This window comes from Melanostigma gelatinosum (genome assembly GCF_949748355.1).
Source record: "Melanostigma gelatinosum genome assembly, chromosome: 1".
Taxonomy (NCBI): Eukaryota; Metazoa; Chordata; class Actinopteri; order Perciformes; family Zoarcidae; genus Melanostigma; species Melanostigma gelatinosum.
The window spans coordinates 2,579,969-2,602,892 of NC_136634.1; the positions used below are offsets into that span (position 1 = coordinate 2,579,969).

Sequence of the window (22,924 nt, forward strand, 5' to 3'; positions counted from 1 at the left end):
CAATGACACACAATGATACACAATGACACAATGACACACAATGACACACAATGATACACAATGACACAATGATACACAATGATACACAATGATACACAATGACACACAATGACACAATGACACACAATGATACACAATGATACACAATGATGCACAATGATACACAATGACACACAATGACACACAATGACACACAATGACACACAATGACACACAATGATACACAATGACACACAATGATACACAATGATACACAATGATACACAATGACACACAATGACACACAATGATACACAATGACACACAATGATACACAATGACACACAATGACACACAATGATACACAATGATACACAATGACACACAATGATACACAATGACACACAATGATACACAATGATACACAATGATACACAATGATACACAATGATACACAATGACACACAATGATACACAATGACACACAATGATACACAATGACACACAATGATACACAATGATACAATGATACACAATGATACACAATGACACACAATGATACACAATGATACACAATGACACACAATGATACACAATGACACACAATGATACAATGATACACAATGACACAATGATACACAATGACACACAATGATACACAATGATACACAATGACACAATGATACACAATGACACACAATGATACAATGATACACAATGACACAATGATACACAATGACACACAATGATACAATGATACACAATGACACAATGATACACAATGACACACAATGATAAACAATGACACACAATGACACACAATGATACACAATGATAAACAATGACACACAATGACACACAATGATACACAATGATACACAATGATACACAATGATACACAATGACACACAATGACACAATGATACACAATGATACAATGATACACAATGACACACAATGATACAATGATACACAATGACACAATGATACACAATGACATACAATGATACACAATGACACACTATGACACACAATGATACACAATGACACACAATGATACACAATGACACACAATGATACACAATGACACACAATGACACACAATGACACAATGATACACAATGATACACAATGAAACACAATGATACACAATGACACAATGACACACAATGATACACAATGACACAATGATACACAATGACACACAATGACACAATGACACACAATGATACACAATGACACAATGATACACAATGACACACAATGATACACAATGACACAATGATACACAATGATACACAATGACACACAATGATACACAATGATGCACAATGATACACAATGACACACAATGATACACAATGACACACAATGACACAATGATACACAATGATACACAATGATACACAATGACACACAATGATACACAATGACACAATGATACACAATGATACACAATGACACACAATGATACACAATGATGCACAATGATACACAATGGAGAACATAAAGGGATGTTCCTCATTATGAAGGAAGCTTCAAACAGAACAACATGAATCAGAGAAACATTCCTTGAAACAGATGCATGTGATTAATGAAGCTACTGAGGTCGGTCTTCACATTAGATTATCATAAATAATCGCACATTTTATACCCAGAGCAACTCACTGTGCCTTTAAATAAAGTAACATTACAATACAATCCCAATGCCAAGTGCAAGTGCAGAATAAATAGGCCATTCTACAGGTATTAGTGAAGTAAATCTCAAAATACACAAGACACTCACACACCAAGAGCTTCGTCATAGACTGGAGCGAGAGGTTATGATTGTAAACCGCTTCATGTTCATAACACATGACATAAAATAACATCTGTGGAAAGCCACACACACAAAGTCTGTCCGTCCATCAGCGTCAGCTGAGCCGGCGTCTCGCCATTTGAAAACTAGCTCTTCACTCTGAGGGATTTCCTTCTGTTTGGGCGACACTTTGATGACCCAAGCAGACTAGCTTTCATTCCCGGCACTAAATTAGCCTCAGCGAGCCCGGGGAAAGATGAAGAGAATGAGAGTCTGTACAGGCCTGTAACACATAACCAGGTAATCAGTTCTCCCTCTGGAGCAGCGGAGCAGTGGTGTGATTGTGATAGCCCGTTAGCCCCCAATTATCAAACCAATTTCCTACTGAACAGCAGCAGCTCCTCTCATCCGTGATACTTAATTCAATTCTCACATTGCTCAAACCTTTCTCATGATGGAGAGAGAGATCCTCCAGGGTCAGGACATTCTTCAACTGCTACTTTTATGTAAGGGTCATTTTTAGAATCTTAAGATTCTAAATTACAAATGAAGGTCGTGTTGAAGGGATATTCCAACATTTAGGTGAATCCAGAGGCAGATAAGAAGATGTTTCATCTCTGTACGTTCAGTACATCGGTAGCTCCAGGACATGTTTAGCCGAGCTCAGCAGCAGTTTTATTTTGTTGCTGTTGTCTGCTGGCTTTGAGGAGAACATATTAGTTGTATGATTTGTACATTAATAAATTATAATAATTGTCCAAATCCCTGTTTCACTCACTACGTCACATAACACTGAGCTCTAAAAGGAGCAATAAATACGCGTGTCCACCCGGTTGTCATGTTACCATCACTGCTGATTGGAGTTGGAGCTGATCAATACTTTTGACTGACGTTACTCGAGAGTCATTGGTCCTGGACGATGGTCACCGCTTCCCAGTAAAGACAAGAGCCAGGTTTTAGAGGGTGTTAGTGGGAAAGAGGCTGAAAATGAAGGTAACTGGACTTTCTTAGCTATCTTTTTCTTGTCCCTCTTGGGAAACATTATCCATCAAGCACCAGGCATCGTTGATGCAAACACAGAGTCCGCCACCTCTTGTCAAGGTGGCAACCTCCGGTGAAGCCAATGCGGAAGTGCCTCCTGCTCCGAGTCGTTCTGCTCAGGCTTGTCTCTTATGGACACATATCCCCTCCTGCCTCCCTGTGGTGGCAGGCGGCGGGAAACGGCAGCACCCCGTCTGTTCCTGAGAGGAACGGCGTGTAATCACAGCTCCTCCGTCTTCCTGCTGAGGACGAGGACGGGGGCCGACAGCTGTTTATTCATCTCTTTCCTTTAGTGTCCCAGGACGCCACCGCTGAGTGAGCACTACAGCGCCTCTCTCCACAACGCCATTGCCTCAGCGGCGTCTTATCAGACGGCTCACTGTGAGGCTGTAAATGCTGCTGTTTGCTGAAATCAGCTGGAAATGTTCAGGGGGAACGTTTCAAGGCACACAGAGGATCTGATGAAAATGTATTTCATATCTAAGGTCACCGTCACAAAATCAGTGACTGTTTGACGTCAGATGTCTGAGAGAACTACTCATGTGTCTAAATGGTCTTTCGTGCTTTTATCTTGTAGAAAGTTGTCTTTACTAATATATGTTGTTGAGTTCAGTACATGGAGAGCAAAATGCTGTACGACGGTTCAACCAGACTCACAACGGAAAGAGACAAAGATCCTCTGAGCAACAGTTGAATAAGAAGAGAAGAAATTCAACCTGGAAGCTTGGATTCAAACAGAAACAGCTTCCTGTTTCAGTGTCAAGAGTTTCACAATAAAAGCAGCCTGGAACAAGCTGTAATTAACAGACATGTTGCTTCATCAACGCTCTTCAAGCTTCAGCATAGAAGCAGAAGGTCAGTCTGGAGTTCTCTCTACTGGACTATCAGCTCAACTCATCTCAGTTCAAACCTCTTCAGTCAGAGACATCAACTCAATATTCAATCATGATCGAGGCTCACTGGAGCTTTTGTGAACTGGAAACTAATTCAACATCCAGTTTATCCAATCATCTCAGCATCCTGTTGCGTGCCGGTGGATTATTTAATTTTAGTTGTTCCGACCCGAGACTCTTTTTAAGTCATCGGCCGGATGAATTAAAAAGACCACCAGGCTTCGTCTCTGGTACTCCTTTTAAACAACCACTTTGCTATTATTGTCTTCATGAGAGATGAGGACAAACATTCTAACTTCAAGGATTTTCCTTTTTATCGAAATGAAAACGACTACAAAATACGAAACAATCACACAAAACTAATTACAGCAACAGCCATAAAAACATGAATTTGGTGAGGATATAAACAACTGAATATATAAAGAGACTGTGGCTGTTTCAACTTATGAAAGCAGAGACCTGGTTGTGTTCAGACTGTGTCTATTGATCTCCTCTGCCGCATTGAAGTACACATGCACACACACACACACACACACACACACTACATACAACAAACAGCATTGTCTGAGAGTAATTCACAATCCCTGTCCGATTAGCATTTCTTATTTCATGGGCTTTTTGGGTTATTGCATATAATTAAAACACGAGCAAAAGGAAAACAACAATACACTCTGATTTGGACGTTGATTACCATGGCAACAACATTTCCAAGCATATGTTTCAGTCTTCGTGGGAAGTTTATTCAGGAAATGTTTCAAATGTGAATGATATGGTTCTCATTGAAGGAGAGAAGAAAGGCATCTCCAGTCAAAAGCTGATTCCACAATATTTGAACGGTAGTGTAGGCTTTATTATGTCATATTATATACTATTGTTATTATTGCATTCAGGAAACGCTTCCTTTGTTTGTGGATGAAAAAGAAAAGTGCAGAAGCAGGTGTTGAGTGTTGAGAGTGAGAAACTTTCCCGGTAACAAGCGTTGTGTCGTGGAGACGCAGTGGATTAATCTCAGGTATCAGTGAACACCTGAACACCTGCGAGCTGCATCACTGCGCTGATTAATGAGCGACCGCAGCGCAGATCAATCCGCCGCCGCTCAGCACTGTTCATTTGTCCGAAAAGAGAGGCGGCCATTTTGTAATCGCTTCATTCATCAAAGACGGCGTCCAGGAAGACGGTCGCTGCTTCGCTCCCCCGAGAGCAACCAACGAAAAGAGGCGAAGGACAAACAGATGGAAGGAAATAAAAACGGTGTTACAGTCTGGACAGGAAGTCGCACGTACAGAAACCATTATTCCTGTTTTTAAGTACAGACACAAAAACATCCCTTTTATTCTCCTTTTTCCTGCTTTTATTCCACCTTCCGTCCTTTTAATCAACTTGTTGCTTGTCCTCTTTGTCCTCTCCCTGGAGTCTGCTTCACTGCAGTATCGGCAGAAGTATACCGCATTGTAAAAAATGATGTTTTCTCTTAATTATGACATTTGAATCATTAAAATACAGCTTTCATAGGAGGATATGTATCTTAAATTAATGAGATAAAGGTCTCGTTAGATACGCATTTCACAATCACAAAGACGCAACAATGATGTCATAATTACAAGACAAACACGTCCTGATTAAAAGATAACGAGGTCATAAATATGAGCTCTTCACGGCATCATTTCCTCATAATTCCTAAATAGTTCAGATTTCATTATCACAAAATAAAATATGATGTAATTATGTGACACATAGCATGATAATGAAATATGCAAAGTTACATCATGCTTCATGATGAATATAATAATTATGAAGTCATAAATACGAGAGAAAAAAAATATTTTCTGCCTCCGCAATATTCGTTCACTCTTTCACATTTCCAACATATGTTATTTTTCTCTCTTCTGTCCCTGAACACACCACCGTCTCTCTGCCCTCTGATGAGAAACACAACAGGTCTCGTGTTGTTTGTTTCACTACACAAGCTCTGAGCTCTGAGGCCCTTTCCTTTGATTCATTGCTGTCAATCTGATTCCATTAATGTCTAAAACTAAACAGCAGCAGGTTCTTTTCCGACATCTTTTCATTTCACTGCTCAGAGGTCATTTCTCAGGATTCAGGTCCAGCTTAGAGACTTCGTAAACCAGAGTCAACAGCATTGTTTTTTCCACCCTGATGACGCTTCTACAGCTGCAAACACGTTTGTTTCTTCAGGATCATTACTCCGCTCAGTGTGACTGCCTGTGATGCATGCTGGGATTATCCCTCCACACAGGGACCAGGACTCAGACTAAAGCCAGCGACTGCAGTCTGATGGGTCGGAGCTGCTTCTGGTGCGTTTCAGCAGCAAAACAACAGAAAGCAAAGCGAGCGGCCGCCTCAGAAACAAACTGACAGAAATACCAACAACGTGCAGCCGAAAGGTCACGGAGATCCAAGCGAAGCGGCTGCTGAGGTCTGAGTTTTATTCAAGACTTTCTGAAACTCCCGCACTCCAGAAATCCGCTCCTCGGCTGTTGAAAGTTAAAGTTTTGTTTCTGTCAACCAGCTCCAGAGTTTACCGTCTGACGTCTCTTGGCTCCTGGTCATCCGTTGCGATGAGGAAGTCACTGAGAGGTTTTCTTTTGAGAGAAATAAACAGAAGAATAAACAGGAAGCTGCTGATGAGCCGCTGAGCTCTGAAAACAGGTTGCAGCGATCAGCAGCTTAGAGTCTGAAAATATCCTCCCGGAGCAGCAGAGCACGTTCAAACAGCTCTGATCACCGACGGAACAAACTTTAACCAGTTCAGCTCCAACATCTGTGCCCAACGTCTCGACACGCTGCAGGCACGCACGGTGTCTCGGCAGATCCATCAATGCACAATGTGAATAGAACGGTTCAATGTGTTTTAAACAGTTCAAGGGATAGTTTGGATGTTTGGGTTGTTTGAGGTACTTATCCGTAGTCAGTGTGTTGTCTACAGAAGGTGGCGGTCGGCACGCCCCCAGTTTGGAGAAGCAGACAGGAGTACCAAGCAATGTACTGCCGTGTACAACAGTCAATATCATTTCAAATGGACACTATATTTAGACTATTTTTGCCATTTTACCTTACGGCGAGACAACTATACAGTAATCCATCTGTGGTCTCCCCAAAGCCACCAGACTCCAATGAATTCCATTTGACCTTGCAGAACTACCAAGCTTCCTTGATCGGTTAGTTTGTTCGTGTTATTGTGCGACTTCGGTTAGTTCAGATTCACCAACGTCAAGTGGACGTTTGAGTGCAAGTTGACATATGTGCCAAATTTGAAGACATTTCCTCAAAGTGTTCCTGAGAATGTGACGGATGTGAGGTCACGGTAACCTTCACCAGTGAACCCGTTCGTCATTCAGTCCAGGAGGACGTTTGTGCCCATAAAAAACAACCTCCCTGGCATTCATGAGATACATGAGAAAGAACCGGAAGGAAGGACGATCCTAAAACCTGGTCCCTCCAGCGTCGGCTGGCACTGTGGCATAAGAACCCACCTTCCACCGTCTCCGAAGCTCTTTGACAACATGTAACCCAAAGCTGTATCCATCCTGTAGGCTGACAGAAAGGTTTGGACAGAACCAAGAGCGGTTCATTTAACAAGATAAAGTATTTTTCTGCTGATTCGGTGAAAATAATCCTCGTTAAATCTTGTTGAAAATTATATTTTTTAGGACGGTTGGTCCTCACTGTAACAGTCCTCAAGGAAATCGATGCTGATGCGAGGAAAATCTATCATCTGAGGACAAATCTGAGAGAAAACATGAAGTTCTTTTTCGACTGGAGCTTACTAGGAGGAGAAAGCAGCAGGAGAGACTGCAGAGGTTCAGCTGAACAACTGTCCCACAGTCTCTGGAAACCACCGTGAGAGTCTGTAAAGAAACCCGCAGAGCAGAACGAGTCCCTCCGGCTGTTGTCGTTGTCTCCAGATGGCGGTCACAGAAACAGAAAGAGAGCGGAGGAGACAGCCGCTGATGAAATGGAATGCAACTCTGGGCTGACTTTCTGAACCTTGCGGTCCAGATGAAGACATTTGGGGGATTTAGAGGGAAGCTGCAGATATCTGTGTGTAAGTTTCCTTCATGACAAATGTTTAGCCTCAAGAGAAGATTCTGCAGACTTGCAATATCTTAACTCACTAAAATCTCCGAAAATACACTTAATCAATTCTTAATTTCCCCCGAAACACACACCAAACACTTAAGGGAAGTCACGACTGGGAAATAATGATGAAAAATTTGAATTTAACATGAAACTTAATTCATTTGGACAATTATTGCAAATTATTTTTGCATTGCAAGTACAAAGTGTTTTATACAGGCGATGTTGGATATATCTTCCTATCACTCCATAATCAGAAAATATCGCTCTCAGCCATTCAAAAAAATATTGTTTCTTCATGTTTTAAGGGATAAAATGTTCAGAATGTAAAAAGCTTCAGAATACACGTCGAGAGGAATGAAACTGGAACGTTTTGGTGTATGTCAGAGCTGCTGAAGAATTAACTCATTTAGAGAAAACAGCTTTAAAGCGATGTCATTTTTTAAAGAGTCGCCCTCTGATGGTCATTCGAAAGAATGCAGGTTTAAGGAACTTCCGCATTCACATTTCAGACCCAAAGGCTGCCGCCTGTTTCCAACCGACAGTCAACATTGTTCCCCAACGATGACAAAGTAACAATTTGAACCCAAACCAGCCGTGAGACATTGTGTCGTACATGGACAAAACAAGATATTTGGTCATTCATTTGAATGGGTAGCTGTTGGCAGCAGGCTGCGTCTCACCGTCGACGCAGGCCGGTCGGGCTCGTGCCGTCCCGGCGATCCGTCCCTTCCTGCAGGCGCAGCGGGCCGTCTGCCGGGCGATGGTCCTCCTCGGCTGGCTGCTGTCTCGGTCCAGATTGACGATCTCACAGGTCCCCGCTGCCAGCTGACCTGAGGAAGGAACGCAAGTCCATCAAGTAAACAAACATTTGAAGTGTTTTTGCTTTGATGACAAAAGTTCCGTATTCACTCAAAAAACATTTTGAAAATTGCAACGTTTCCTTTTATTTTATTTTTGTTCCGATACAGTTGAACTCACTTTGCAGAGGCTTCAGCGTCGTTACAGGTGGTGAGTAGTACAGACTAGATCAGAGAATATAATCTATGGAACTAACACTGGAGCAGAACGAACACTCCCATTCAAATCGACGCTGCAGGATGGTCAGAGCGGCGTCCATTTCTTGTGTGTGCTGTTGCCGTTGCGACCGTTGGATAAACTAAACTGCCCAAAAAGTCACGGAGGTGAGATTTTGCCGCGACGACTAAAAGGAGCAGTGGAGCAGTAACGTCTTTTCACAGCGTAGGAAAGCACATCGCTACAACCAGATGAGTGACAACTTTGTTCTGCAACCAGTGCAGCATTAAAGCACGGTGGAATTAGCAAGCTACCGCAGGCTAGTTAGCTAGCTTCCTAATTCCACTGTGCTCTACTGATACACTGGTTACAATAAAGGAGCTGAACGAGCTGAGCAGCGCTGGATCTAACTCCCCGTCGCTCTGGAGGACATGCTAGTCACCTCGCTAACTAGCCTTCCATCCGTCTCCGCGGCTGCAACAAACGTCATTTTCATTTATACGAGTCAAAAGACCAAAACAGACCAAAGTTCATCATTAGCTGAATCACTGCTCACTTGAAGTTATTATCTGCCGATGATGGAATTTCCCAAATAAAGGCATATCTTGCAATTAGCAGGTGTTTAAAAAAAAAAAAACTGTTTTCCTGGTGTTTTCTTAACAGGCCAAGTCTTTTATTTTGTTAACTGCCTCATTAGTGTCACAAGTGACGAACTGCTGCAGTTTGAAACCCGTTCACAGACTGACTGGAAGTTGAATATTATTTACTCTATTTCTTAGTTTGGGGAAACACAATTTCTGTCTGCAGTCTCAGCCTCCACCAGCTGACACATTACTGTGAAAGGCTGCAACTCTCCTGTGATGAAAGTTATAACAGTGAGACAGGAAGAAGAATCCCTCTTCACTTCTGCTGCTGCGACGCTGAACGAGCTTCAAATGACCAGTTCGGTGTTTTAACTGACGGCTGCTGAACGTCTGAACCGACTCGCGGCTGATTGTTTCCTGTCACTCGGTCTGTCACTCAGCTCATCCTCACACACTCATCCAACATTTTTACAGAAGAGATACGACAGCAAGCACAGAAACAGAATCCTGCTCTCTGATTGGCTGACAGGCCTCTGCTAAGGGAAGACACCTCAGGTGAATTCTGAAAACGTCCTCAGTTCATTACTTACATTTAGACAATTGTTTTTTTCTACCACAACTTTTCTGAAATTGTCAGTTTACGTTTAAATATGCAAATGAAGCATTATCATATCAAATATGTGCTAAATTGCATACATCTAGTGCAGGAAGTCTTGATACAGCCAGGTTCATTTTGCTGACATAGAGTGAAAGGTTTTTACAGAGGGAATCACATAGTGACTCCACTCTCTCTCCACTCATCTGAAAGAAGACCAAAACAACATTTGCATGAGGTGGACGTGGAGTGCTTCCAGGCGAACACGACTGCGCTTCGATTGCAGACGTCCAATCTTTGCTTTACAAAAACTTCAACAGCAATATTTCAAAACCTCTGATCCCTTCATGGAAGTAGCAACTCTCGAGGTCCAGAAGATAAATGGTCTCCTTCGTATACGCACCTCAGCAAATCAATTGTTTGATTTGGTCCGCTTTAATTTGTGAACAGTGAAAGCAAATCAGACAAAATATAAAATGAACCAGAAGTATCAATTTCACCCTGATTTGGACGAGCCAAACAAACTGACAATGGCTTGGGAAAATCCCGAAAGGATTTCACAAACCTCCATCTCTGGCACCTTCTGAGGGAAGCCTGGAACCTTTTCAATGCCTCTTTAACCTCCTCAAGGACAGATAAAGCCTCCTCAAGGACCACTGAAACCTCTTTGAAGACAGCTAAAGCTCCTTGTGACCTTTCTACCTTTCTTAAAGACCCCCGAAGTCTCTTCAAGACTTCTTAAAACTCCTCAAGAATAGCTTGAACCTCCTCCAGGACCTCTACACCAGAACACCTGGAAAATTCCTCTTAAAACCGTAACTGTGGAAAAAAAAGTCAGCGGATCACCAGAGTCGGATTAAACCCGTTTGAGCCACAAATCTCTGCACTTGATGTCATATCAATCTACTCAACAGCAGTTGAGTTATTTAAGTGTGGACCAAAGGGGTTTGAAGAATAACTTTGGACTCGGAACTGAAGCGAAACATCTGCTCTATTTCTGCCACGAGAATGAACTTCACAAATGAACGGAAGGAATCATTGAAGTCTGAAGGTATCGATAATGAAAAATCCCAGCTGGGGCAGAGGACGGACGATGTAGGGGTGAATGTTGGGTGAATCAGAGGGGACAGAAGCTGTATTTGGTCGCCGTGGGGACGGCAGAAGCCCCCCCTGCATGCTGATGAGCTGTCATCAATAGAGCCATGGACCGTGCCCCTCTTCAGAAAGGACCAGGACCTCAGAGTCAGGAGAACAGAGGGAGCAGTTCTTCAGAAAGACGGAGGGCAGCGAGGGTCAGAGCAGGAAAAACAACATCAACAACAGCTCGTTTAGTGCGAGAAGCTCAAAACTACAATTCAGCAGACTTCCATGAAGCAGTGACGTAGACAGAGACACTTGAGAGACCACTACAACCTGCAAGTTGACGGTCACATGATACCAACGAGGTGACCAATGGCGTTGATCGTCTACCTTTACTTTTAAAAGTCGCTGGAGAAGCTGACCAGACAACTGTGCAGGAAACTCAAGAAATACTTTCCCAGCAAAGAGAAAAGTATGTTTTACATCAATGCATGAGATAATACTCTAATGATATAATATATACCAAGTAACATTTTCAGAAGCATGCAGTATCACGGCGTATTGTAACAATGTTTCTGTTAGAACTCTTAAGTAAACGATCTGAATACTTCCTCCAACACTGTGCTACACTGCTGTAATGCACTTTTCACCGGGCTTCCCCAAAAAAGTATTTTTGGAAGCTGGAAGTTCTTTAAAATCATGTATTTATTAAATCTTTAGTCATAGGAAAAGAAACTATCGTGTCTAAAGTACGAGGATGCTTATGACAGGTTTTCTGTTGAGTATAAAATCGTTGTTTTGCGGTTTTAAAGACCACTCTGTCCTTCAGCTGGTTCAAAGAATAAACTCTTCTGTCGTGTCTGCAGCTGCAGCTTTTTGAAGTCCTGAAAAGCTCCACAATGCATCGTAGCAGCGGCAGCAGCACTCGGGAGCTGAGAGATGTTTGATGTGGCGAGCAGCGTTTCGCTGTCAGCAGCGTCTCTGTGAAGCGTGACTGAAGACACGGCGTTGTCGTTTCTATCGGCTCAGAGTCTTCGCTGCTGTCCGTCAGGTGACTTATCGTTCAGGACGATTGATGTCTGTGAGACAACGAGTATTTTGTTCATCTACTTCTACAGGAAAATGACATCAACACAACGTATACAAACACCAAATGTCCCAGAAACCCAGTTGGAGTCATACTGCTGTAGAACATGAGTGAGCGGCAGTTTCAAGGATTGGATTAGCAGAAACCAATTCTACGACACGAAATCAGGATTTAACAGGTTGAAGTTTTGAAAGCAGTGAAATGTTACTTTTCACCACTGATGTTAAAAACACTAACAGTGTTGAGATCTCTCTGTTGAGACTCTGCAGTTTTAATGAAGCTCATAATTACATCTGACAGCCTCCATTAACACGACTTCTGCTCTCTGTCTGATGTGTCCTCCCCCTCCTCTTCGCCTCGAGGCAACATGGAAGCTGATAAACTCTCTCATCTCTGTCTGAGAGCTGCTGTCATGATGGTTACTGCCTCCTCCTCCTCCTCCTCCTCCTCCTCCTCCTCCTCCTCCTCCTCCTCCTCCTCCTCCCTGTGTACATACAGACAGTCAGACCTCTGTGAGCTCAGCACTTTCATGTTTAAAGGCTCAAAGGTCACAGTGGAAAGTGTTCGAGCTTCACATCGGACGACAGCTACACGACAGAGAGAGGACACTTTCACCTTCATTCCCTTGAATGGAATCATATCTGACACAAAGGTCGAAGGTCGGACAGGATGGACGCTATCGCACACACACACACACACACACACACACACAAAACCAGCGGTGGGAGACTGACCTCCCCAGTGAGGACAGTATGAGAGTTTTGGATGAAAGACTAAAGTCGTTATTCAACTTCCAGAAATAACATGAATATTCAAAAACAGCAGAAATGTTTAGCGAGATAGAAACACAATGAGGAAATGATAAGAATGAAGACTGATGCAGTGGATACACCTGCATCTTACGAAACAGATTTAAAGTTTCCAGGATCACACAGAAGCTCTGCAGTAGCTTCGTCCTCTGGTTTCCTCTCAGAGCTGTTACAACACTTTTCAGATGAAGGTCACGTGATTTATTGTCCTGTTAAAATAAGACAGATTAAAAACATGCCTCCTCTATCATGGTAGGAAAGGAGACTCCAGGTTCATCAGTCGCTGGAGCCGAGCAGCATGTTGTCTCCGGAACAATAAAAAATGTTCACGGTCACCTTTCTGTTTCCATCACGTTGCGTTTGTCTGCATCACCGACTCTTTCAGGAATAACCCGTGAAATTATGAAAACTAAACAATGTGGTGTTTTTAACTGTTGCATAATGAGTAGTACAGTGTTTTAAGCATTGTGTAATACTGAGAAGTGTTGTGTGTTGATGATCGGTATTGCATATTGCTGATACACATTGGATATTGCTGATAAGTATTGCATATTGTTGATAATTATTGCATGTTTTAAGTATTTTATGCTGTTGATAAGTATTGTTTATTGTTGATGAGTATTGTATGTAGTTGATAAGTATTGTTTATTGTTGATAGATATTGTATATTGTTGATGAGTATTGTATGTAGTAAGTGTTAATACGTAATAAGTAGGCTTGATAATTACTATTAGTTGTTGAAAAGTACTGTATATTACTGACACATCGATATTAAAGTATCTACCGTACTTTCCGGGCTATAGAGCGCACCGGTATATCGGCCGCACCAGCTGATTTTTAAAAGAAAAAAATAATTTGTACACCGATAAGCCGCACTGGTCTATAAGCCGCAGGTGTCCCGTTGAACAGCAAGATGCTTTTAACAGTACTAAAGTTGTCTTCTATGAACATCATAACATGTCGCTAGCTTCTAAGCTAATTTTGACATTACGGCCAATGGGGAAATGCTAACCGCGATTAGCATTAGCGAATATATAATATATCTTTGTACATCTTTTCATGCAGACATACTTGCATACTTGCATCTATCTTTGATAGATGTTAGATGGATAGTTACGTGTAATGATTGAGACGATCACGGTATTATCACATTAAGTTGTGCGACGCTCACATCGGTCCTCACCTCCCTGTCTCCCTGTGTTCGGTGTTATATATTCACATCCAGTTTGAAACCAGTGGCACCACATTGAGCTCGGAGTTCATTTGCAGCCAAAGTCCCTGAAGAAGACGTGCAGCACATTACAAATAAAGTGGTGTAATAAAAAGCAATGTGATGTATTGAGCAGCAGTGAAATCTTAATGGTTGTATTGAAGGTTGTGAGGACATGAATGTGCCGTAACTTCAAACTTCTCTTAAAATAAATAACATATTTAACGCATTTAAGCTTAAAAACAAACGCTATTTGTCACATTAATGCAGGCAGGTGGACCCAAATGCAGAAGCAACAGGAAGCGAAGAAAAATAATAATGAATTACTCGGAACACGAAGAGCAGCCAAGCAATGGCTGCAAACACAGAGAGACAACTGACAAGAAAGCACGGGAAACACACACGAGTACAACTAATCACAAGAACAAGACACAGCTGGAGAAGGCAGGCGCAGAGAGAGGGAAACACAATGATTGGCTAACAATAGTGACAACGAGGGCAGAGCAACCAACACGAATACAAGACAGGTGTGACAGAAAAAGACAAAAGCAGGAAGTAAAAGAAGACATGACACATGAGGAGAAGGATTTTAAAAACAAATAAGCAAACCCTCGGTCCATGACACCATCAATATTTACCTCAACTTTCTTGTACTGCTATAATTATCACATATCATCTTTATTCGTCTGCTGAGTGTCTAATTGCAGCTTAGTTCGTCTTTTACTTGTAAGCCACATCAAACACATTTCCATTGTCTTTTTATTGAAAAACTGTGAAATGCATCTGAAAGCTGAGACAAAATCTAAAAGTGGACTTGAGATTATTTTGTGAAGCTACTTGAAGTTCCAGAGGATCAAACGTTCAAGCTGGTAAAGTGCCATCGCCTTAAACAAAGTGTTTATTTGCAAAAGCAGATATTTATTTTCTTTATTTCTAATAAATACCTTATCTTGTATCTTTGTGCATCCAGGGAATACTAGTCAAACTGGAGCGGAATAGCTTTCATCTATTTTGTTTTTTTTACAAATTTTTTAAATAATGTCTTATTTAATTCTTTATATTGTGTACGACTTTATTATCATCGTTTCTTTTGTACAGCAGTGAACTTGCTGTGATGTCTTCCCGCCTGCAGGGATTGATCTCCGCAGTAAAACTCTTGCACATGTATTTGACTCTGTGATGCGTCTGAGTGAATCACAGAGGAAACACAGTCTCGCTGACATTGCCGAGTAATGAAACCACAGCGTGCTGTTTTTCTCTGCTCGGACCACTGTGTTCTCACTCACGGCTGACGTGTAATCTCTCCCTGAATGAGAGGACGGAAGATAAACAGATTGATATGCGCTTTTATTATCCATCATCGTATTTTAATAAATCCCCTGCAAATTGAAAATAAGAACAACAATCACAGCGCAAGAACACTGGAGCCACTGTTTGTCCTGAGAGTGAAGATAGTGGAATAATGATGAGGCTGAAATTGGTTTTGATGTTGGTTTCGGCTGCTTGCTGATCCTCTGATGGCGGCGAATGAGTTTCTGCAGCAGCACGCAAATCCAACTAAAAGTCCCCGAAGCTGTTTTGAAACGGAAACCACCGCACAGGTCTTTAAGGCCGTCACTGTTGAGCATGTTAACGTGACGCTGAGAGCAGCTTCAAGACAGGAAGTGGCACCGACACAGAAAGGTCGAAGGTCAGGCTGTGCTCTTCATTTGGCTCATTCTGCTTCCTCCTCGTCCTCCGGCCCGTGATCCAGAAATCAATCGAGGGCCGCCGTCATGGAGGATTTAATTACTTACATTCGATTACTATCTTTCTATTGTTAAATATTACTTTATATGTATTCCAATCACGATTATTTTCTATAATTATTACTTTTCTATTTATTTTCTATAAACTTGGATGATGTCCCACAGCTGTCTTCAATCAATAAAGCATAAAATAATGCACAGTTGTGATTGGGCCAAACTCTGTGACGCTGATCATCATAACTGAGGAATGTTGGACTAAAATACTAAACAGCAAGTAAGAGTTTTGACATTTATTACATCTCTGAATTTAATTCTGATTTGTTTCCGACTTTTTAAAGAACATGCCGTTCAGCAGTGCTGTAGTTCCTGACTCTGTCGCTGCAGAGACTCTTATTGTGAAGTCTGCCGGCGTCACAGCAGGCACCGTGTTATTTCATTTTTTTTAAACGAGCGTTGGTTTCATGCTCACTGTTGAACCACTCGCTGACGTTCCCCCTCCAGATGAATTCATTCAAATCCAATTATACCCTCTGCCGCATTTTGCTACGTTCATTTATGTTTGTGTTTTTTTCCCTTCTCAGCTGCTGATCTTCTCTTTCATTCAATGTGTTCGTAATTCCCATGAATATACGCTCGACTTAATGGAGCATTGAGAATTAATTTGGACTCTGAAGGCTCCTTAGATAAGCTTTTCCACACCGCAGGCACAACAGTGTATCTGCTGCATAATAGGCTATTTTCCAGGATCTAAATGAGCCTCATGAGCAGGCAGAGGAACAGAAAAGAGAAAGTCAGTAAACAGAGAGCGTGTGGGAATTAAGTTTCGTCTGCGGTTCGTGCACATTAAAGCTTTTCACACTGAGATGATCGGTGAAGAAGAGACGACAGCAGACACACCTCCGAAAACAGATTGCTGATGTTCTTTAAAAGGGACGCTCACTGTATTTCCCAGTACAGATGTTAACATGTGTAGCAGGAATATGATGACGCAATGGTCAATAAAGAGAGAAACATACTGATCTGATACCTCATCCCTCTTCAAAATAAGAGTCTCTGCAGCGTGACCTGATCCTTCTCAGCTGAGTGAGTTTCAGCTCTGATCGTTGAGTTTCGATGAGCAGCTGCTGGACTTTTACAAGTTATCTTCTTCTTGCAGCAGCACGGATGACCTGAAACATCTTCGTATGCAGAGTTTCTGCTTTAGACTCTCAAAGGGAAATCACTGTTTGTACCATGTGACAGCACTATGGCTCAGATTTGGTTTGGTCAAAGGAAACATTTTGCTTTTGGGTTAATATTGCTACTTTGCAAAGCTTAGGGGACCTTTGTCATCGTAGTGACAATAATAAACATGTGGTCAAGGATACATGGATCAATCGTGGTCCCGATTACAAGAAAAGTATGTTGACTGTTGTTCGGAAACTACTAATTACTACGGCCACTGCAAAGCGTTATCGCTTTCACGTTCCCATACAACAGAACTTCATTGTCAATTACATTTCGAGGGAAACGTATTTTGGATTACGGTCTGGTCTGGGTTACGTTTTTGACGTATCATGAACACGTTTCTAATCAAAGTCCGTGTCCGCGTGAGCTCGGGTCGGACAAACACACACAGGACTTTCACCCAGGAGGCCGCTGTTTGTGTCGCATGTTCACATGTAAGTCAGCGTTGATTTATTATATTAAATAACGCAACAAACATTTATTTTCATGCACGCCGTGATGTTTGCACTAAACATATAAATGTGTTGCCTGAACTTTGCCGATTCGATTTGTCGCGGTTTTGCTTCAATTTACAACATTAATCACGTGATTAAAAAGTGTTCAAACGTAATCTGGGGAAAATATATTCCTCTCACGAGTAAACAAGCATTTTGAAAGAAGGAACACAGAAACATAGATAACCAGCTTTACAGGTTAAACATTTAAATTCATTTTATAACCCTAGTATGTGTTAAACTGAAAAGAAGTTATATTATTTAAGATGGTTTGGATTAGACCCGATTGGAGTTAATATCCTGGTCTTTTAGCACAAGCTGTTGAGCACTGTGTTCTTTGTTATGAATGTTGAAATGCGTGAAGCCTCAACCGTGCTGTGTTGATTGATTTTAAGGTCGATGACAGTGTGTGGAGTTGCACAATCAGGAAGTTCCATGTGGAGCTGGCAAAACTTATTTTTTCTGAATTTGAGTGTTCTTATAAATTACATACATTATACATACAGATTTTTGTGGGTTTACGCTCATTTAAAATGTATTTGCTCAGTTTCATTTTAAAAGCCAAATGCTGTATGTTTTCATTGCACTACATCATCCTGTGGAAGCGGATACATTTCTCCTAAAAAGGGTTTCAGACTTCAGCTGTTGCTCAACAAACATTTTCAGATTATCCTGCACGGATGCACACGACAAATATCTTCCCAGAAAATGTTCTGTTCACCAAAAAGAGTCACATGAAATTGACCGGAGGGGAACTGAACCTTGTTATTTGGCGATACCGCCCACATTTCCACGATACAAAGCCGGTTGAAGTTTCCCTTTAAGTAAAAGGTCTGAACACTTCATCCAGCAATGCTAGGCAGGCAAAAGAAAACGTATCCAGAGGGGGTGAAGCTAAAGAGGCAAAAGGTCTGGTGGGTGAACAGGTGCAGTCAAACAGGCAGAACAGATGGACAGAACAATGGACAGTCTGGCAAAGCGAGGGACGGCGGTGGGCTGTGTAGCGCAGCGCTGACGGGGAAACAGGTGTGCAGGTAAGGGGAGGGATGTTCAGGTGATCGGGAACGGAGCAGAGTTCGTAGAAAAGCAGGGATTCGGGAATCATCAGGTTGTTTCTTATGTTTTCGTGCGTCGTGTTGTGACGAGTTACAGACACTGTTTTGCCTTTAAGAGTTGAAACGATTCTGGAAAAAGATTTTTATTTTCTGGTGTCAAAGTTTGCAGCTTTTCTATGTTTTTGTAAAAAGACATTTCAAGAATCCATTTCACAGAGTAAACAATCAATCGAACTGTGGAAAATTACATCTGTTCATTTATTGAATCTAATGAAATAACATCTCGTATATTTTGCCAAATGACAACAGAAATGCATCAAGTGTCACTCAAATATCAAATCTATGCAATACATGATCATTCATTTGCAGTGAGTGAGTGTGTGTGTGTGTGTGTGTGTGTGTGTGTGTGTGTGTGTGTGTGTGTGTGTGTGTGTGTGTGTGTGTGACCGTCATTTGTCTCTAATCTTTCTGGATTCTTCCAGTAAAAACCAGCGGCCCTACGCTGGAGTTCAGCCCGCTTCCTGAGCGACTCCTTCCGGCGCGGACCCGTTACTCGTGTTACTGCTTTTGCTGCTGTTTTATCGGTTCTCCATCTCCCGCCTTTTATTACCTCCTCATCCGCTTACGTAGTCTACTTTAACCCAGTCTGTCCGCTGAACACCAACAGCATCTGAATAAAAAACTGATTAACTCATTCATTTGACCTGTTGAGGCATTTTGGACATTCAGTTTGACCTCACGCACACACACACACACACACACAGTTGTGTTTTCATGACTTTCATGATTACATTGAGTTGCATTACATTACCCTAACCTTAAACCAAGTTCTCACCCTACCATGTAATGAGGTTGTCCCCATACGGATGACAAGTCCCCACAATGTAACTGTGTGAACAGACGTATGTCCTCATAAGACGGGTAACACACGCCCACACACATGAAGTCTGACAGAGCCATACCTTCTCTCAGGACCTGGTTGTGGAGGATCAGGAGCAGCAGGAAGCAGACCGCAGAGGCAGTCAGAGCCCAGGCCAGCCGGAGCAGCTGCATGAGGGAGAGCCGCGAGCCGCGCGGGGAACCAGAAAGTCCAAACTGTGATTATCCGCAGGCTGGTGCCTCCTCACTGCGCCACATCCATCCCGGTCCCACGCAGAGGACGCAGACCAGAGACGGGTGACATCTCTCGGATATAAAACCACGCACGAGCCCAATCCACAGTGGAGGAGATTGTTTTTTGAAGCAGGAGTGATAATTTGTTTTGGTTTTCCCTCCCCGGACTCTCCGGGTGAAGCTGCCGGGGTCCTCGCCGCGCTCCCGGGCGCGTCACGGTGCGCAGTGGCAGCCGGTAGCAGCAGCAGATGCCCGGGGTGATCCCCTCCACGACACCATGTTCATCAAAATACCAAAATCTGCTCCGGATATGAAGTTTTCCAGTTTCCCCTACTCCAACTTACAGCTCTCTGCGCTTCGGATCCACCGTGAGTCTCCGTCCGTTCGTCCGCGTAAATCCCCCCAGAAGTAGAAAAACCGACACCGGGCCCGGCTGGAGCCGCTCTGCGGGCATGTTGCACGTTTCCTAGCCGGGTATGACGCCCCGCGGGTCGGCTGGTCGGCTGGTCGGTGCCCGGCTGCCCAGTTGGGAAGAGGAGCAGGAGAGGAAGATGCAGCTGCTGCCTCCGGGTCTGATGATCCGCTGCGTCTCTCTCTCTCTCTCTCTCTCTCTCTCTCTCTCTCTCTCTCTCTCTCTCTCTCTCTCTCTCTCTCTCTCTCTCTCTCTCTCTCTCTCTCTCTCTCTCTCTCTCTCTCTCTCTCTCTGACGTCACACCGGTTACAATAACGCGTGGCAAATCCATCCATCGGCTGTGAAAGACACCGGGAAGAAGGCAGAACACCCGATTCTGGGGGTCACTGTAACGGGCACCGTGGAGTTTGTGTGGTTCTTCGGTGCTTCTCATAAATGTTCTCTGAGCTGGAATTAGTTGATTCCTATTTAATGAATTCTTTTTAAATGTCGATATTATTTATGCGTCATGAATTGATAAGAAGATACGTTTTGTGTTGCCAGATCGTGAAAACGACCTGACACTTATTTATTTATTACCTGCAGGAACCAAAGGGATTTTCACACATGGCAACCCAAAATGATCTTTTAAATGTTGTTGATTAAACATCAGCAAACAGTGGAGATCCATCAAATCTATTCCCATTATCTTTTGAATTGTCTGATTTCCAGAAATATTTGAATTCATGTTGCTCATGTAAAGCATTTTGTTACTTTGTTCTGAAAAGTGCCGTTTGAATACAGTTTATTGTACAAAACCTCATAAATAATTACATCAGACAAAGAAAAGAAGCAACGATGTTTCAGAAGGAACGTTGACGATTCATTCTATGTTGATTGACTTATTATTGCAGCTCCAGTTCTTAATGACAGATTATTACCAATGTATTACGGATAAGTAAATGTTTTATTAACATTATGAGGACAGAAGCTTTTACTGAAGTGAAGCCAGTTGTTTTAGTTGCACTAAGAAAATGTTAAAAAAAATCTGCAATGGTGGAGTTTAACTCAGTACATTTACTCAAATACTGTACTTGAGTACACATTTGAGATACTTGAGTATTTCCAATGTGTGTGTTTGCTACTGAATAAAACAATCTCAGTACCCATCACTGCAAAGTATAATAAATAGATGGATATGGATGGATGGGTAGAGATGAATCCTCCTTTATGAGAACGTTTCTGTTGCAGGGAACTGTAGAACCTCAGTTGTTGGTGAGCGGCCACGGCACCATGAATTATTGCAGTAATCCACAAGCCAACGACTATTTTTATGTTTTCCCTGAACTGAAGACGTTGCTGGGATCCAACTCTGCAATCTGCTTCTCTTTACATTCTGGATACTTCCAGGAATAAATGATTCATAGTTCCTATAAGCTGAAGCTGCAGATAGAGTCGGTCATTTTAAAAACACTGCGTATGTCTCGTTAACAAGTTAATATCTGCACGTTTCAAAACATGTTCAAATGTTCATCAGTAGAACATATTATGGATTTTCTAGACAGCCTAATTGTTCTATATTTCTAGTTATGAGAAAAAAGAGTTATATATACTATTTGGAGTCTGAACAGACTGACTTATTGATGATGAATTAATATATTGATGCATCTGAAAACATATGTGTGTGTATGTATATTTCTAGTATTGTTACAATATTATTATATTTACCTTAATTAAATAAATATAAATACTTGTATTATTATTCCAGTGGCACACCAAGCTCCACTTGCACATTATATCACCATGTATTTAGAATATTGGAGTGTGTTGAGATTTATTGTTTGTCATTAATTTATTTGCCAACCAGTTGCAGCATTTTGTTAATCAGCTGATTGTTTCCTGCTGAGCGATGAGGCGTTCAGGGTCAGGCCTCTCTGTCTGTCCCTCCTCTCTCCATCATGGTGTGTTTACATGCACTCTGACTTTTAAGTGATCCGCTGTCGCTCACACAAACAAAGGTCACCTGCCCGCCCTGCTGAGACGAGGACGATACTGCCTGCCTGTGTGTGTGTGTGTGTGTGTGTGTGTGTGTGTGTGATACTTTGTGAGGACCATGTTATAGTCCTTAGAAGTGAGGACATTATTTTGCAAGTTTAGGACATTGTTAAAAAGTGAGGTAAGTTGAGAGCACGATTCCAAAAAAACATTTAGCTCATAAAACATGCTCAGAGTTTATAAGATATATTTTCTTATAGATTAACAATACATTAATAACTATTAATTGCATATCTTATACCTCAATAACTACTAACAACATATACAAGTACAGATTTTAAACTTTGAATTTTAAAGCCAGTTGATTGACTGAAATTTGTATTTTTTCATGCGAAAACCATTCAGGGTTCCAGATTTTCAAATGTAAAGATTTGCTACCTTTGCTTTTAATAATGATAATAATTAGTAAAAATGTTGAGGTTTGGACAAGACATTTTTCTGCTTTTAATAGAATAAGTTCAGTTTCGTGATTATACTTAAATACATTAACTTAAGTAACATTGTCAGTGCTTTTGCATGTAATTTTTGATTTTACGTGTACGTGTAGTATTTTCACCAGTGTGGTACTTTTACTCAAATAAAGGCTCTAAATACCTGAAAGATGTTCTGTAAGAACATCAAAGGGAGAACTACCTGGAAACATTCCTCTA

At 41.9% G+C, this 22,924-nt stretch overlaps 1 protein-coding gene across 1 annotated transcript in view; it reads right to left on the minus strand.

Annotated features, from left to right (window-relative positions):
* LOC306777087 (chemokine-like protein TAFA-5) overlaps positions 1-19,772 on the minus strand; it is a 32,180-nt gene extending 12,408 nt beyond the window's left edge. The window contains exons 1-2 of the mRNA XM_079268052.1: positions 19,678-19,772; positions 8,493-8,642 (exon numbers count right to left, since the gene is read on the minus strand). Coding sequence (XP_079124178.1) covers positions 8,493-8,642; positions 19,678-19,768 — 241 coding nt within the window. The 5' untranslated portion in view covers positions 19,769-19,772. The remainder of the gene's footprint in view (positions 1-8,492; positions 8,643-19,677) is intronic.
* Positions 19,773-22,924: the final 3,152 nt, after the last annotated feature.